Here is a 17,146-nt window from a genome sequence, read left to right as displayed (position 1 = left end):
AAGAAGCATCCTTGATTTGGATATTAAGTTACAGAGACTGTTGTATTTGATTGTTCCACTGAAAAAGCAAACATGAGAGGTGTCGTGCTAAATGTAGCAGGTTTGATCTTCATGTTTTTAATTTATGTTTTTTTATAGTTACGTGACTACTGAAGTGTCTATGTGCATGTGCCTTTTGATATGTTTGCTGGTAGGGGTCAGTCTGCACTTGTATCAGTGAGCATGTATGGAAAGAAGAGTTGTCTTGCTGCCGTATGAAGGAAGGCAGCTGGAAACGGGAATGCTGCCACATCCATTCTGGGTGATCAACCCGAGAGGAATAAATCCATTTTCAGATATATTGGTTTGGTCCTGTTAGTGACCAACCTGTATACTTGGCTCCAATGCTTTATCAAGAATGCATTGGAGAGAGAAGGAGCATAGTTCCCTTTATAGTTTTTCTTCTTTAAGCATGATCCTTTTAATCTTCTGAACATTCTTCTATGTCACTCTTTCCACTGTAAAACATAAGTAAGTGCAGCAAACTCCACGAAACATTCCTCAAATTTTGCATCTTGGTGGATAAAACTTCATGTCGCTGACGTTGTGTTATTGGGCTTAAATCTAAGACCAGTCGAAGCAGGCCAGGTGAAGATGACCTTGGCAAACACCAAATGGGAGACTAGGTTGATATTTAAAGAAAAATTTAAAACAAAACCAAACAAACCATTATAACCACCCAAACATCCCACAAACCAATCAAAACCCACCAAAAAAGGGCTCTACTGGTAAATTATTAGAAGAACCCAGGTACATCTGAATTTTGTGAGAATGAAGTGACTTATAAACATTTAGGATAAAATTAAATTCAGTGTCCTTTAACTTTGATAGCAGCAATGTTCAGATGTTAAATGACATAATTGTCAGAGCTCTTTAAAAAGAAAAGATGCATAGGAAAATTAAGATCATTGTTAATCTTGTCAGTTATAAATCTATGATGCTTTTGAAGTCAAAGCAAAGTATTCAGTGGTTGTAATGTGGCATCATAGAGATCCTGCTGTGAACTTTCCAAGATATATTCATTTTTATTTACAATTGTGAATGAATCCTAGCTGAAATGAGAATCAGGGAAGAATGGTGCACTGTAGACAGGCTCCTTGGAGGGACAGCCCATGGTGTGTAAATTATAGAGATGAGGTCAAGACTTTGGCACTGTTCCTTTGACCCATGTAATGAATGATGAAGCTCACTAATGAGAAAATGGTTCCGGTGTATTCAAAGTAGGGCAGAAGACTGGAAAAGGTCAAAGGCTTTTTTTTTTCTTGGTCAAAGCTGTCCAGTTAACTCAAAATATGCCAAAGATCTGTAAGTTTGCACAAGTGCTGAGTAGAACATGAATTTCCAGGTGATGTTAATTTATTTTCTTTCTTTCCCCCTCTTCTTTCTTTTCTGTCTCTGAAGATGCAGGAATTGGAACAGAGAGTGATAGAAGCAGAACAAAGAGCTGAGGATGCAGAGAAACAGGTAAGAGATTCTTTGATGGTGGCTCTGGTACAAGTCCAGCAGTTAACTCACTCTAAATTCCTTCCAGTCTAGCATACAGACAGCAATCTGCAGTGCTATGGCCTACTAGGGAAACACTGATTTACAGTGGTGAATGGATTTTCTGGTTTACTTCCCACTCTGTGAGTCTTAGCTGTGAGCAGGTGCCGGAATATGTTGAACCCTAAGTGAAAACAAGTGTCTTACATCTTCCTGTCAGCTTCACAGCCTTTACTCCTCATCCATGATAGGCATGCTTGGTTGTGGAAAAGGGAGGCGATGTTGTACCTCAGGATTAAATTGCAAGGATAAGGCTGCTTGGCAGGTCCTTAGGAAACAAATACTTAAGAGTACTGGTGAGGACTTGTCTACAAGTAGAAAAGATTCTGTGAAAGAGGTAGGTTTTGCAGACACACCCTTATCACTTGTTTTGGACTTTTAGTAATTACTGCTCTGGCTCAGGAGCCTATGGAGAAAAACAGTAAGAGCTGAATTCATTGTCTATTACTGTAATCATCTAAAAATTAGTCATATTGTCTAAACTAGTTCTTCTATGCTTCTTGAATAATGGAGAAGTGGAGAGAGGCATACTTCAGCTTGTGGGAGAATAATAGACCTTTGAGAAGCAGACATTCTGCACTCTAAGGGGTATTATAGAAACAAAAGAGCCAAGATGAGCCAGGTGGTTTGAGCTCTTGGATCACTGCTGAAGGGAAAGCTTGAAGTGAATGAGCTTCCTCCAGCTGGACAAGAGCTGCAGGACTGAGCACTAAGTCATGGGCTGAAGAGCAGAAATAAAAGCCACACAGCCATAAATGACTGTCAAAATGATTTCAGAAGTGCAGGACTGAATAAGCAATGTTATAAGCACTGGGAGACATATCACCTGTCTTGGAATCAAGAACTTGGAGTACCTGGAAAGGTGTTCTGTCTGCAGAACATATTTTTCCCCACCAGTTTGATATTGACATCAAGATTTTTTTTACTGACGAGCTTAATTCTAGGAAGGATGCTATGTCTTGACACCATGCTGTTGGCTTCTATGCTAGACCAGCAACTACCAGTGAAGAGCAAGAGTTGTTCTCGAGAATGGTATCAGTAAGTTCATACCCAGCCAAGACAGGCAAAGGTAACACAATACCACACTACAGGCGAAAGTGGCAGCTGTAACAGCACCATCAGGAGATACAGTGATTGCCACTGGCCTGTGAAGGTTTTACGCTGGTGGACACCTCAATGACAGGAGCAGAGTGCCCAGGATACAATAAGATGCAATGACAGCAAGGGACAGGGTGGATAACAAGTCAAATCCCGGACCAAGAATGAGCAGGAAAGGGAGAACTTGGCTGGGAAGGTATAGCAGAAATGAGGGTTGCCTTCATTCACCTGCCACCAGCAGTTCTCTAGCCATATGATGGCAGGTCCTAAAGACTAGCAACCCTCAATGTTTGCCTTTCCAGCAGCCTTGTCCACATCCAGAGATAAGTGTTCCTAGAGAAATGCTACATTCTGCCTGACAGCCTGAAGAAGTGACAGCATAAGAGTAGGACTATTCCCTTCCACTAATGAGTACATTCACTGTAAATGAGAGGCAGCCAACAAATGAGAGGGCTCCACATCAAGTGCAAAATCCCTTGTTATCTTTCTCTCCAGGAGTCTGGGGGGTTGGATTTGTTAATTCAATGGACTCCCTGTAGCTGCCAACCTCAATTAAGGAAATCACATGTTTGCAGTCCCCTCGCTGAGCCTCTAGTACAGAGTCAGCATTTGGGCATCAGACAGGAAGGAGGGGCCATTTCTTTTTACTATAATCATCCTAAACTCTAATGAAAGCACATCCGACTCAGCAGGCTTAGTTTTCTGGCTCGGATGTTGGGCGCTTACCTTTCTGATTCAGTATGAGGAAGAGGCAGTTTGCTTCTCTGCCTAATATAGGCAGACAGGAGGACAAAACACAGCTTCTGCAAGTATGAAGTGTAGGCTGCTCAACAGAGCGTGACTAACCCTCTTGCACAGACTCTGTGAAGTGCTCACATTGCTCCCTGCATTTTGTCTTTCTGGTTCTAAGTTCATGCTAAATTTATGGTATTTGGAGTTGGTTTCTTTGCAGATTTAGCGTCTTTGAGGTGTGTTGGAACCAGAGATTTTCTCATCATCAAATGCTGCAATTAGTACATTTGAGTTAAATTGAAGGGATTCCATTCATCTTTAGAAATGAAGTCTTATAATCCATTGTAATTGAATGAGGTAATGGTAAAATGGAGTGACATTATTGAGAGACAAAGCTTTTGAAGAAAGCAAAGAGATTTTAAAAATTTGATAAAAACCTGAAATGCTTCAGTAGCCGCTGGATTTTGGTGGATTGAAACTTTGTCTGTAGTGAAGGAGCACTACAGTGATCTTTCTCTTGCTGAGATGAAGAAGTCTTTGCACTGGCAGGAGCTCAAAGAGAGGCAAATCTTTTGAAATATCAAACATTGCAACTCCTTAGCAGGTCTGGAGAGAAGACTTGGCAGAAAGACAGGAGTTGCCAAAACAATGTCTTAAGCTGGGGATAGGAGGATGAAGGACCTCCATAATATATTTTCATATAGAAAATTTAATCTGAAGCAAATGGCTGGGGGTTTGTGATATGTACCTTGGTAGTGAATGATGTAAAACACTGGGCACGATATTGCAAAGGAGAAAGGTGGGATGTACCTTGTCCGTATATCTATGGAGACTATGATGCCTGTATGGTGTCTTTATTTAATAATTTGATTGTAATATCTCACAACCCATGATGCATTTATCTGTTCATCGTTCAGTTTGCATCTGTTACTGCTTCAGCATTACAAGTGAATGGACAATGTTCCTTCCACAAATGTGAATATAAACTACGTGTGACCTGAAGGATGTTGTAGTTTTTTATGTCTTATTTTGACTTTCCTGACTTGAAAAATAAGAAACTTGAAAATATTCTCATTTATTTTCATTCTCTCACCAGTACACAAGCAGTTCCTTGATCTACATTGGTTTGTTTTGGTGGTTTTTGGGTTTATTCTATTTCCTTCTGATTACAATTACAGGTCAGAGTTATGGAAGAGAAGATAAAACTTGCCAACGTGAAGACTGGTGAATCTGACAGCACCCTGCACATGAAATACCAGGAGCTGATGTGCACAATGCAGGGAAAGGAGGATCTGATCAACAAATTGGAGACACAGCTAGCAAAACAGGTAGGGATATTTTCTATAGGGAGGCCTGTAGGTTTCATGAGTTAGAGGGATTCTGTAATGTATATTTCAAAGATAGAGACTATGTCTCATTACAAGTTAGTTTCTCAGTTGCCTGCAGATCAGCTGTAAGATGATGCCTAGCCCAGTGCAAGATCATCTCTTTCCTTTTCTGACAAAACATCCATTCAGCTTCAGCAGCCCATGTCTCTTCATCACTGGAGAGCAGTCAATGTGCCTAAAGGGCTTCCTTATGTTAGTGCTGAGACCCTACATTATAAGCTACAGTCTGGTCACTGTGTTTCTCTGGCTTTCTGGCACAGCTTGCTTTGCGATACCATTGTGTAGCCCATCTCTGACTCTGTTCATGCTGCTTCTTGGAAGGGGTCTTTTCCCAGCCTTCAGCAGTCCTCCAGCATAGTTCATCTCTTGTCAGATGTGATTATGAAAGAGCAGCTGTTTCTCAGTATGGATAGTTTTTAGTCTATCCCTTTTTCAGTTGGTGGAAGGAAGGTGCTACATTTAGAGCAGGGCTTGTATTTCAGTTCTAGTAAAGGCCTTGCCCTGTAGTTTATATAGCATGAGGAATGAGGTATTCTTATGTGTTGCTAAGTAAATAACTTAAATAGAAGAAAAACTTAAAAAAAAAAACCCAGCCATTTGTGTTACATTGAACTAATTGCCACCTATTTCAAGGGCTGTTAGTAGAAATCTTGTTCCAGCAACAAGAGGTAAAATGAGCTTCTAGAAATGAAAGTCAAAGCTCGGCAATTCCAGACAAGAAATACTCGTTGTCAGAGTCACTGGTTTAATTTCAGAATGGGATGAGATGGTGGCAGGGCTAGAAGGTTACTAAGGGTCCCTGTAAGGCATCCTATTTGTTTTCACAAAGAAAGAAAGAGCCATGGAGTCCAGAGCATCACTGAGAGCACTGAGGTCACATCTGGCCACACAACAGTGTGGGACACAAAGAATCTCCAATTGCTTTTGGAACTTAAAGCACAATAACTGCAGCTATGGCTGCTGTGTCTGAGTGAATTGGTTCTGCTTAGAGGCAGGGCTTACTGCACATGGTGACAGTGCTGTCATCGTGTCACTTTAGAACCCTAAGTAAAGTCCTGACATTGTAGTTCACCAGAGAGTGTAGTAATCTGAATCTTTTACCTCTTGGATTGTTTTTCAGGACAAGTTCAGGTCATTAGGGATTCAAAGCCAGCTTCCATGTGATGGACACTCAGAGATGGTAGACCTACTATATATGTGCCAGATCATTTCAGACCTGTAGGCACATGTAGTATGCTAACTCCTGCAGAGCTTGAGACTTGATGATTAGGAGCACACACAGTCATGTAAAAGGAAAAAGAAAATCTAAATAAATCATCTTGAAGCATCTGATTTGATTGCTTCTATTTCATTATGCTCAACTACAAATGTTACAGCTGTCTATAATGTTGCTTGGCCTTACTTTAAAGTCAGCAAACATACTTGAATAAGAGCCCTTGAATGTGCAGTTGTAGTGATAAATAGCACATGGTGATTAAAAGTGATGTGTAACTGTGGGGAATTTTCTGGGGTCTATTTATCTGTGTGAAAAATTTAAAGGACTGACATTTTTTATAATTACAATTGCTGGTATTATTTTACTTCGGAAAAAACAATAGAACAGGGAAACCACCAGGTGCTACCAGAAGGCATTATCTTTTTCCCTTAATTGGAGAAACTAGGGCTGATGTGACATGCAACATATTGTCCTACTCTCTTCCTCCCTCTGTTGCTCCCAGAACTGATTTCTTTTTGCAGTTGTTTAAATCATTATGTAGGTGGGAGAGTTTTCAGTGATGTTGCTTATGATGAAGCCACACAGAAGATACAACAGAAAGCTTCAGGTGATCATAGTGTTAATTCAGCGTCTTTCAATGGAAATTTCCAGAAAAGTTAAAAACACAGCTGGGAGAACACAGCTGCAAAAATGATGTAGCAGTATGAACCAAGCAGATACTTGGGGGAGCAATGGTCATTGCGCAAATCGACAGTATTGCTATAACACCTTTGTGTGGACTAAAACCTGTTCTAATGGATAGTGGTAAACATACAACCTCTTAGAGCATCTGAAATCCTTCCAGCAATCTTAGGCATGATCTTGATATTTTTCAAGTTTGGGTTGTGGAGCTTTTTTTTTTTTTAATTTACTTTTTCAGTGAGAATACTCTGTGTGTGTGTGTGTTAAATCTGTTGTTGGTATTTGCATCTTGTGCATCTTGAAAGAAGCTGCTCAGGACTCATGCTTACAGCAACTGAATCCCTTTTGCTTGGAATGATTGGTATGTTACAAATTAGTTATAGGCACTGCTTAATTCTTATTAGCTTTGGCCAATAGTATGTGTGTGTAGACTGGGGAAACACTACAGATACTCAACAGCAAACAGCGACATTGCAAAACCATCTGAAACAGAAAAAGTTGCAGACTCTACTCAAACTGTGGTAGGTTTGTTACCTGACCTGGATTTTGCTATTCCACAACAAACTTTTGAAGCAAGCCTCTGAATTTAACTCTAGAGACCATGTAAGACAAATTAAAGCTTGATTTTTTTCAGAGGCCAGCTGAAAAATTTTATCCAAGTAGCAGTCTTAAATCTTATGTCTGGATTGGGACCTTCTGTGTTTCAGTCACTCCTGATGCAGTAACTCACTGAGAACAGTTAGTTGTACTCTCCTAATGCATCTAATGTTGGGTTTGTTTTTTTGGCACAGAAACAGCTAAGGACTGAGGAAGCCAAAATTGTTCAAGAGAAAGCTGCCAAGATCAAAGAGTGGGTAACATTTAAGCTCAGGGAGGTAAGTCTCTGGCTTTCTGCCAGGTTTCAAGGCATGTGAGTAAGTTCAGTGGCTGCACTGCCAGGGGGTTCCTACAGTCAACAGTTTGGGGACAGTCAATCTGCCACAGTGGCACTCTGCTTGTTTGGCCCTGCACATACTCAGTTGTAGGGCTGGGGTCATCACTCTTACCAAGGGCTATTTACTTTATTGGGCAAACTGTAAATGACTGTGAAGTCACCAGTGCTCAAAAGCAGTTTCTGAAGATTGACTAATCACAAGTGGCTTTCACCTAGCTTTCTTTTACTTCTCCTTCTTGTGTCTGGATGCAGTTTCTATTCCTTTCTGACAGAGCACCTGTTACATAAACATGTCCTTTTCTATAATTTACCATCTCTGACTAATGCTGTTTCCTACTGCCCAGTATTTTTCATCTCTGACCTCTCTGTTCTATCCATCCTGTGGATTTATGCCTCTATCTGGTCCTACCCTCTAGAAAAACAAATACAGCAGTGGGTCAGCTCAGCATGCAGTTTTAAAGATGGAGTAGTAGTTTTCAGCTGGGAGTGGGCAGCCTGGTCTTTTATTCCAAGTTAAAAACATGTATTTCCAAGTTTATGACACAAAGGGAATTTATTGGAGTTGGGAGAAGCAGTCTTTGTGGGCACTGATTATGTTATGATGTGATGTTGCAATGCCATTAGATTGCCTAGATAATCCACTGAACTGCTGTGCTGCTTCTCTTCCCTGTGTGAGATAACTTAAGGTGCGTTTAGGTTACTGACTGGTGCAGCACAAAAGAGGAAGCAGAGGGTTTTGTTTGGTGTGACCTGCTGTGAATCCAGGACGAGACACTCACACTGGCAGTGTCTTTACTGGCAATGAGGTTTGTGCCAGATGCTGATTCCAGGTGCATAGCATGCACAGGTGGATCACTGCCAGTTGGAGAACTTGGTATCTGTGTTACCAGTGGGTTACTCGAGACAGCACCACAGCTGATTCCTTCAAGAGGAATGGGTGTACCACTGCTGTGTTTAAAAATGGATGCTGAGACTTTTCAAGTGAGGGCATAAGGCAAATTTGCAAAGAATCTCTCATGCCCTAATTGGAAATGTAAATGCACCCTTAATGTTGGTTTGATTTTTTGCTTTGTTCTTTGGTCCTCTGGATCCATGGGATCTTCTTTTACTACATTCAGGGTGACATAGAACAAATGCTCCTTCTGGGTAATGCTTTTTAAATTCTCTCTTTCATGAGTGTTATTTCTGCAACAGGAGTAAATGATAAGCCATAGCAGAGAAGTAAATTTAAAGATGTATTTGAGAAGTGCCAATAGTTCATATAGAGGCTGTTTGAGAAAGCACAGCAAAATATTTTAAGTGGAGTGCCTAGTGATGTTGCTGATGAAATGGAATTGAGGTGACTGGTAGACTCACCCAAATTTTTCCCTGTGTTAAGAAACTTGAAAATAATAAAGATGAAGGCATGTTTTCTGTGTAGTGAATCACATGTGCTCAAAATTTTGCATTATGTTTCTTTTTCTATTATTCTTCTTTCATAGCTTGAGTTAGAAAATTACCACCTGAAAAACTGTAATCAGAGACTGATGGAGCAAATTGGAGCTCTTCAGGATACATTGCAAGGTAAATGTGTTCAGCTGGCACTGTAGCCTAGTAACCACCGTAAGAGTGGAAGTTGGCATTCCTGGGTTGTATTCTTGACTGTGTCAGAAATTAAAACGAGTAACAGCAGGCAGTACAGTTGCTCTGTTCCTTAGCCGGGTCCATTTTTAAGATGAGAATAACATGCTTACCTGCCTTAACTCTTAATTTTATTTTTTTCCACCAACAACTGAGTATTGACTCCTTTTTTTTTTTTTTTAAATCTGCATTTGCCATTAAAATAAGCCACTGAGCTCCTGAGTTAGAAGCATTCACTGAAATACATAGTAGAACTCTCCATTCACTGATGTATTTCAGTGCATCTCCATGTGTGAATTGTTCTCATCCACACAGAACCTCTGCTGGCATGTGAGTAACTGAGTGAGCCAAGGCAGCAGCTCTTTGGTCTGCCTTTAGGAGCTGGGTTCCTCTGTGCCATCAGGTTGGGTTGGAGAAAGCTGCTCATGGTGTTTTGGGTTTTTGTAGTTCTTTGATGGCTGGATGAAAAACTTTGGTCTCCAGCCTTGAATTCAGCACTTTTTGTTGTAACATACCTTGAGAAAGAAATTATCTCTTAACTTTTTGTTGTTGTTGGGGTTTTTTGGTTGTTTTTTTGTTTGTTTGGTTTGGTTTTGGGTTTTTTTATGAGCTTGGTTTGGTCACAGTAAGATTAACTAGTTTCCAGAACTTCACTGGGCATATAGGGAGGGGACATTTCTTTCCTGCAGAAGTTTTTCTGGCATTCCTATTACTCCACAGCAAGGGAATAGGGGAAAATTCCTTCTAAATCCCACCACATTTCTAGTGAAATGCTTTATGACTAGGTTTCTCTCATCCCCTCTGGCTCTGACTGTTCACAAAAAGCGAATGCCTGGTAAGCTGCGTTAATAATCTGGTATTAAGTGTGCCCTGGATCCCAGCTCTCTGGGCAGTAAACAGCATTGCCCTCTCCTCTTACCCCTCACTAGTCTCAGTGTGCCAGGCTGAAGTCAGAGGCCTCTGCAGAGAGACAAATCTCTTCTTGCTGTTCTTATAGTAACAGCTTTTTCTTTTTAATCTCCTGTCACGTCTAGGAAGCTGCAAAAATACCAGTAATATTTAAAATTAATGGCATCTTTTCAGTCTACACTAATGATTTACCTTAGGGTCAGGAGAAAATATGTGCCAGGATTTGTGTGTGCCATTGTTATGTGTTAGCTTTGCTAACATTCAGTGCTTTGTGAATCAAGTGCCAAGGTCATGCTCTCATGATTGTCTTTTTCTCAGCTGTTTCCAAGAGCAGGTTTCATCCTCTTGCTGTCAGCAGTAATTTATTCTGCTGTTTGCTCTTCCCTCTGTAACTTTGTGTCTTCAGTTTGTTTCTATTTCCTTGTAAATCCCACGGGTGGTTAAGCAATACCCATAGAGTTTGATGTTCAGGCAGCATTTTCAGCAATAGCTGTGCAGAGTCACGCTCGCCCATATTTTGCAATTTCCAAAGCATCTAATGATTTGGCTCTTTTTCAGTCAGGCTGAAATAAATATAAATGCCAAGGTCAATCAAATATCCTCTGCCATTCCAAGTTTTACCCCCACTTTCTTATATTCTAAAGCTGTTATTTGGTGGAAATTGTAGAACTGAGATGATCTTTAATAATTATGGAAAGAAGAAAGTATAATAAAAGTGTAAAGTGTAAGTATTAAGTAGAAAGGACAATGAGGTAATATAGTATCTGCCTTCTATGTCATACTCTAACACAGCAACTGAAAGGGCAGAGAAAGAACTAAAAGAGGGAAGATTTTACAGCAAAACCATATAAGTAACTATTATAAAACTTTGTGACATAAAGCACTGTGTGGGTCATATATCACAAAAGGATCACAAAAAGCTCTAGGGAAATTCTTGAAAAGTGAGTAAACTCCCCATTTGCTGTGATGTTTAAGAAGGTCTGCATACCTTTGCTGGAAGCCCCATCTAGCCCCTGGGAATGCATGGAATCATACCAGATTATTTGATGAGTTAAATCACTGTAGGTCCACTAAAGCCAAAAGCCATGCTAAGCAGTGTTCTGGCCACTTTGATGTATTTGACAAAGTGTCGTGTGGATAGGTGCACTTCCCTCTCATGTTTTAAGAGAGGGGGCAAATTATATAGGTAAGAATACAAACCTATATTGCATTAGACTGAAAGCTTGCCTAGGCCAGTATCCCAGCTCCTGGTTGGTTGTTCACATTCCACAAAGGACCATACAAAATAATGCAACTAAAGCTGTCCTTCTCTCCATATACACTTTCAGCTTCTGCTCTGAGTAGTTCAGGAAGTTCCTAGGCCAGAACTCCTGTACTACTGATACATTAGTTTTTCTGGCCTGTCTGCAGCGTTCTGTTTGCTTTTTTTGTCTGGGAAAAAAACCTTTCTTCTGTAAATTTCAAATGTGCTGCCTAGTTTAATTAGGAACCCCTTAATTTCACTTTTGTCAGAAACAGTGATTAATCATTTCCTATTCATATCTTCTGTCTTAGTCCCGATTATAAATGTATAGTTTTGCTGTTATATCTGTGCCCAACTGTCTCCTGTCTGTTCTGTATAGTTCCAAACAGGCCAGGGTGCCATTGAAGTACAACTGAATGTACACTAGGAAACAACACTGAAGACAGTGACGTGTTTAAATGTCTTAACCATATGTTCTCCTTCCTTGTAGATATTACCAGCACTCCTTCCTTTGAATCTCTTTGGAGCTGTGATTCCCTGAAGCCCCAAGCATCACAGGCCTCTTTTGCTGAGAAGATAGAGCAGAAATCTGTGCTCCTTGCACCTGGTTTCAGAGAGATGTGTCAGACAGGACCTTCCAAACATGTCCTCTCTTCAGCAAACATAGTCCTTGCCAATGACACCTTTACTGAGAATGGAGAGGATAAATCTCTGCTTTCCCAGAGCATGCTGAAGCTCATGTCTGACCCATCAAGCTGGAAACTCTCCACAGAGAAAAATGTATTTCCAACTCTAAGTTCTGAACACGGTTTAGGGTGCTCTGGTCCCATATCACTGGACCCTCCAGCTGAAACCACAAGAATTCTTGAGGCTTTGACCTTCCAATCATCTTTGGAAGGAAACTGTAGTGCTGTGAGCACCTTGCAACAAGTGGGTTTGGATAGCACCCGCTTCTCTGATGATCTGAGTTCCAGAATCCATTCCCACCAGCTGGACTCGTCTTCCTCAGCAGAAATAATGAGCATGCTTGAAGGACGTCTCCAAACTGCTGAGCCACCTCTGGTTGTGTCAACATCAGCTGTTGCAGCACATTCCTTCTTTCCAGGGAGGGAGTGCAGCCTTGGGAGTAGTATGACGTTTCCAAAAATACGAACACCCAATACACCAAGGGACAGTATCCAGCTAGCCAAGAGACGTCACAGCCAACCCCAGTCAGGGGCTAATTCTTTCCATCATGTAATGCACTTAGAGACTAGCACTTTCCAGCCCATAACAGACCCTCCAGCCAGCTGTGGGCATGTGGAGGAAACAGACATTGATGATGATGGAGTAACAGAGAAGATGGAGACAGAATGTGGCCCGCTGAGGGGAGGAGCTGGAACATGTGAGGGAATGTACCACTTACCTGCAGAGCAAAGAGAAGCTGTGAATTCTGAGTCTGGCACACTTGACCCAGGATGTAAACCTCCCACACCACCGCTGCACCGATTCCCATCGTGGGTAAGAAATGCATGGACAACAGTACGAGAAGTGCTGCTTATCTTTGTGCCCAGTAGTTAGGCTACAACACTTCTTGGTCTTAAGGAATTGTTACCTGTGGGTATCACAGGTTGCATTCCTGAGCCACCAAGTCAGACAGTTCTTCCTATTAGGAAAGTTTTGTGGAAACCTTTGGTAAAGTGAATATGCATGTCCTGTTGTTTTTTCTTACAGTTGCTCATTAGGTCAGATAGATGAATTGTTTTTCAGTCCTAGAATTGCTTAGGATATAAAATGTAGCCTTCTCCTCATCCACTGAGCAGGTCACTTGTCACAGAAAGAAATCAGGTTGGTCGAGCAGGGCCTGCCTTTCACAAACCCATGCTGTCTGGGCCTGTCCTCTGGTTGTCCTGCATGTGTTGTGTGATGGTGCTCAGGATGGTCTGCTCCATGAGCTGCCCCAGCTCCAAGGTCAGGTTGACAGGTCTGTAGTTCCCAGGTCCTCCTCTGGCCCTTGTAGATGGTGCCACGTTTGCCAGGTTCTCGTCACCTGGGACCTCCCCAGGTGACCAGGGCTGCAGGTGACTGATGGGCAGTGGCTCAGTGAGCTCTTCCAACAGCTCCCTCAGTACCCTCAGGTGGATGCCCCCTGGCCCTGCAGACCTGTCTGTGTCTAGGTGGCAAAGCAGGTCACTGGGCATTGCCCCTTGGGTTTTGGGGGTTTCATTCTGCTCCTCATCCATGTCTTCCAGATAGAGAGCTGGCTGCTTGGAGAGAGGCTGGTTTTACCATCAGACTGAACAAAGAAGGCCCTGAATACCTCTGCCTTTTCCTCATCCTTTGTCACTGTTTCCCACTCATATCCAATAAAGGATGGAGATTTTTCTCATATATGTATGGAAGTATTTTCTTGTCTTTTACTGCAGTAGCCAGGTGAAGATCTAGCTGAGCTTTGGTCCTCCTGATTTTTTGCCTGCATAACTTTATGGTGTGTTTGTAGCCTTCCTGAGTCATCTGTCCCTTCATCCAAAGATCACAAACTTTGAGTTCAGCCAAAGCTCTCTAATCAGACAGGCTGGTCTTCCTCATTGTCTCATCTATCAATACATGGGGATGACCTGCTCCTGCACCTTAACGATTTCCTTCTTGAAGAATGTTCAGTCTTGCTGGATTCTTTGTCCATCAGGAGTGACTCCCAAGGGACTCCCATCAACCAGGTTCCTAAACAGGCCAAACTGCAAACATGGAAATCAATGTAGTATCAAAAGAGGCAATTCTGTTTTCATTTGCTTTTTTAAAGGCATGGACAAACAAATGATATATTGAAACTGCAAAGTCAAGCACTCATTGTTAATTCTTATGTTCTATAATTTTTTTTTGTGTACTTGACTTTGCAATCTTAGGTGCTTTCATGTATATGTATTATGTGTGTTATTTCATAGTGAATTTTGGTTGCATGCTTCAAGGAGCACTAAAAGGTTTCCTAGCTTTGGGGTTTATCCATTTCACACTAATTGATGTCTTAGTCATAACTCTGCATCTAGATACAGAGTTAGGTTCCCCCTCTGGAATTTTTATCAATTCATGAAGCACTTGGAGATCTTTGAACTGAAAGCTCTGCATGTTGTTGTAACAGAGACACAGCCTTATTGAGATCATTCCAGGCATTTCTTTCATTCCTTTATTACGCAATGGGCATCCTTTGCAGCTGATGACTCAATGAATTGTTCTGGTATAGGGCTGTTCTTAATTAATTTTAATGCTTTGTTTATAATTTGGAAAAATTCCATCTCTTTCCGAGGTGTGATACAGTAATTTATTGATAATTGTGTGTAGGTGTTCCATTGTGTGGATGTCACCTCTGTAGCTGGGAATTTGCACACAGTAACGCGCTTCCATTAATGGTCATTCACACAACATATGGTGGAATTCAGCTATCTTTGTTAGAGAGCCCCTCCCTCCTGCCAAAAGGTGTGACTGTGGTGTGATTTTGTGACATGAGCATTTCTGTTGGTAAGAATTACATTTTTGCCTGATCATGTTGTTCATGGTATTATTGTTCCAGGAGAGCCGAATCTATGCCGTGGCCAAGTCTGGCATGAGGCTGTCTGAAGTGGCCATGGTGAATGATACTTCCAGCTGGTGTAAGTTCTGGACTAGATCCATCCTTAAAGGGAGTTCATGGTGACTGTATGGGACCTGAGCTTCTGGCTGTCCACATTTCTTCATTTCCTTGCTTGTTTTCAAAGTAAATTTGACCTCACAGAGACCCTCGATAAAGGAAGGGAGGAGGATATATCTGATTTTGGGGATGGTTGGTGCTGGGTTGTTTGTTCCCCTACATTCAGGGAGATCTTCAGGGATCCCATTATCTCCCCCATCAGTTTTGCAGCCAGTCTTCTGCCTCTGCGTGTCTGTTTTTGCTCTTCACCATCATTTTGCCTGTTAGGGCTTTTTTCCCTTTCTACTGGGTACACCAGATTGCCATTGTACCATGGGGACCACAGCGTGGGTAAGGTGTCTTACAGGCTAAATGGAGGGAACATTGCAGCTCTCTCTGGGAATTGTATGGAATTAATAATGCATCTCCTGGCCTTTCTGAAGGCAGACTGTCCAGGATGGCAGTTCTCTATGTGCTTCTCCATTAAAACCTCCTCATTTTCACCAGTTTGTATTATTTGCTCTCTTGCTTTCTCTCTGAATTTCCCCAGTTTCCAATTTCTCGTGTTCAACTTCTGGGCCATTTACCTATCTCATCTACAGAAATGTCACAGTGCCAGTCTACACTACGCTGAAGGGGGTAAGGAGTTACCTTACTTTTCCTATTGTGGAAGGCATGGTCCAGAGCTGATAGTAATTTGAGACAAAACAGGATGGAACTGTGCAGTGAAGGAAAGAAAAATAAGAAAATGTCAGGAAGTACTGGACATCAAAAGAATGCAGAAAGAGTAGCGAATGTTAAGTATATTTAAGAACACAGAACATTGCAACAAGTTTTGGTCCAGGAAGTTGCAGTGTGCACTGTGAAACCTAGAGGTGACATTCCCTAAGGAATGAAATGGAACATAAGGCTTGTGGAAGAGTAGGAGGGTGTTTTTTTTTTTTCACTGAAAGAATAACCAGAGGAGAAGCAAACAGATCAGACTAGAGAGTCCAGCTTGGAAGTTCTCAGACTAGAAGGGGAGGTACTGAGGAGCCCTGGAGCAGAAGTGGGCAAGGCAGTGTGGAAATGAAGGGCATGGATTGCTCTGACTCTTGATTGATGAGGGATTGTCCTGGGGAAACTCTTCTCTCACATGCTAACCATACAGGTCTGTTTTCCAGAAAGCCACACAGATCAGCAATGTGCCTTTCTTAGATGAGTCTTCAGGCTCTGATGATGACTGTGGCTCCCATGCCAGCTTCAGGACTTCTACTGCTGGATCTGAGAACAGGAAAGCTAGCATGCCAGGCAGCCCTCGGGCCGTGAAGAGAGGTAAAGTGGGAGTATCACTACTGAGCAGGATGAACTCTGTCATCAGAGCTAAGATGCCCTGAGCAGCATCATCAGTGATAGGCAAATGCTCAGCCAGAGTGTGGCTTACAAGAAGTTCTCCCAGAATGTGTGCAGACATCAACAGCAGAAATAGTAGAAATCTGTTATTGTGGATGATTTTTACTGCTGATAGAGTTCCATTCAGGCAACTGCTAAACTAAGATTGCAGGAAGGATTGCCCTCCCAAATTTGTCACATATCCAGGCATCCATACCTTTGCTGTGGCTTCTCCTTGGAAGCAAGCTAGTACTGACACAGTAGAGACAATGCTTTTTTGTCTTTGTCATTGACTGGTAATTTCTTGACCAGTAAGTATATCTCACCTATCTTTGAAAGCTATCACGTACTTTGAGTCCTGACTGGGATTTATTTTTCGTGCCTGCTGGGAGGGCTAAACTGATTGTTGAATGGAAGTTTGTTAGCAAAGAGACAATGTGAAATACAACTCTATTTTAGAGACAACCAAATTTTGTTGGTTGTCTCTAGACTAGAGTTGTATTTTACGTAGTCTTAACTTCTGTTGTGATGCATTGACAGATGTGTCTGTACATTGCCAGGTACCTGTGGTAAAAGATTCACAGAAGGCAAAGCCCTATTTCTAGTGAAGAGGCCTTTTCCTTAGTCAAAATCAAAGGGGGTCGAGGCTTTATGATGGATGTCCCCAGATGAAAATAAGCTGTCTCTCCTTCAGATAAAGAGTTTGTTGATTTTTTTTGTATATATATTTTAA

At 41.7% G+C, this 17,146-nt stretch overlaps 1 protein-coding gene across 7 annotated transcripts in view; it reads left to right on the top strand.

Moving 5' to 3' along the window:
• The window catches only part of PLEKHH1 (pleckstrin homology, MyTH4 and FERM domain containing H1), a 55,137-nt gene that overhangs the window by 13,371 nt on the left and 24,620 nt on the right, over positions 1-17,146 (top strand). For 6 of the 7 annotated variants that reach the window (XM_039704889.1, XM_039704893.1, XM_039704896.1 and 3 more), the window contains 8 exons: positions 1,441-1,503; positions 4,590-4,739; positions 7,488-7,571; positions 9,112-9,193; positions 11,893-12,902; positions 14,947-15,025; positions 15,593-15,681; positions 16,206-16,356. In XM_039704889.1, coding sequence (XP_039560823.1) covers positions 1,441-1,503; positions 4,590-4,739; positions 7,488-7,571; positions 9,112-9,193; positions 11,893-12,902; positions 14,947-15,025; positions 15,593-15,681; positions 16,206-16,356 — 1,708 coding nt within the window. The remainder of the gene's footprint in view (positions 1-1,440; positions 1,504-4,589; positions 4,740-7,487; positions 7,572-9,111; positions 9,194-11,892; positions 12,903-14,946; positions 15,026-15,592; positions 15,682-16,205; positions 16,357-17,146) is intronic. The other variant, XM_039704890.1, reaches the window with a different exon arrangement.

This window comes from Passer montanus, unplaced genomic scaffold (assembly GCF_014805655.1).
Source record: "Passer montanus isolate IOZ18808 unplaced genomic scaffold, ASM1480565v1 scaffold18, whole genome shotgun sequence".
Lineage (NCBI taxonomy): Eukaryota > Metazoa > Chordata > Aves > Passeriformes > Passeridae > Passer > Passer montanus.
Note: the sequence above shows the minus strand (reverse complement) of the source record. Positions and strands in the feature narration are given on the sequence as shown.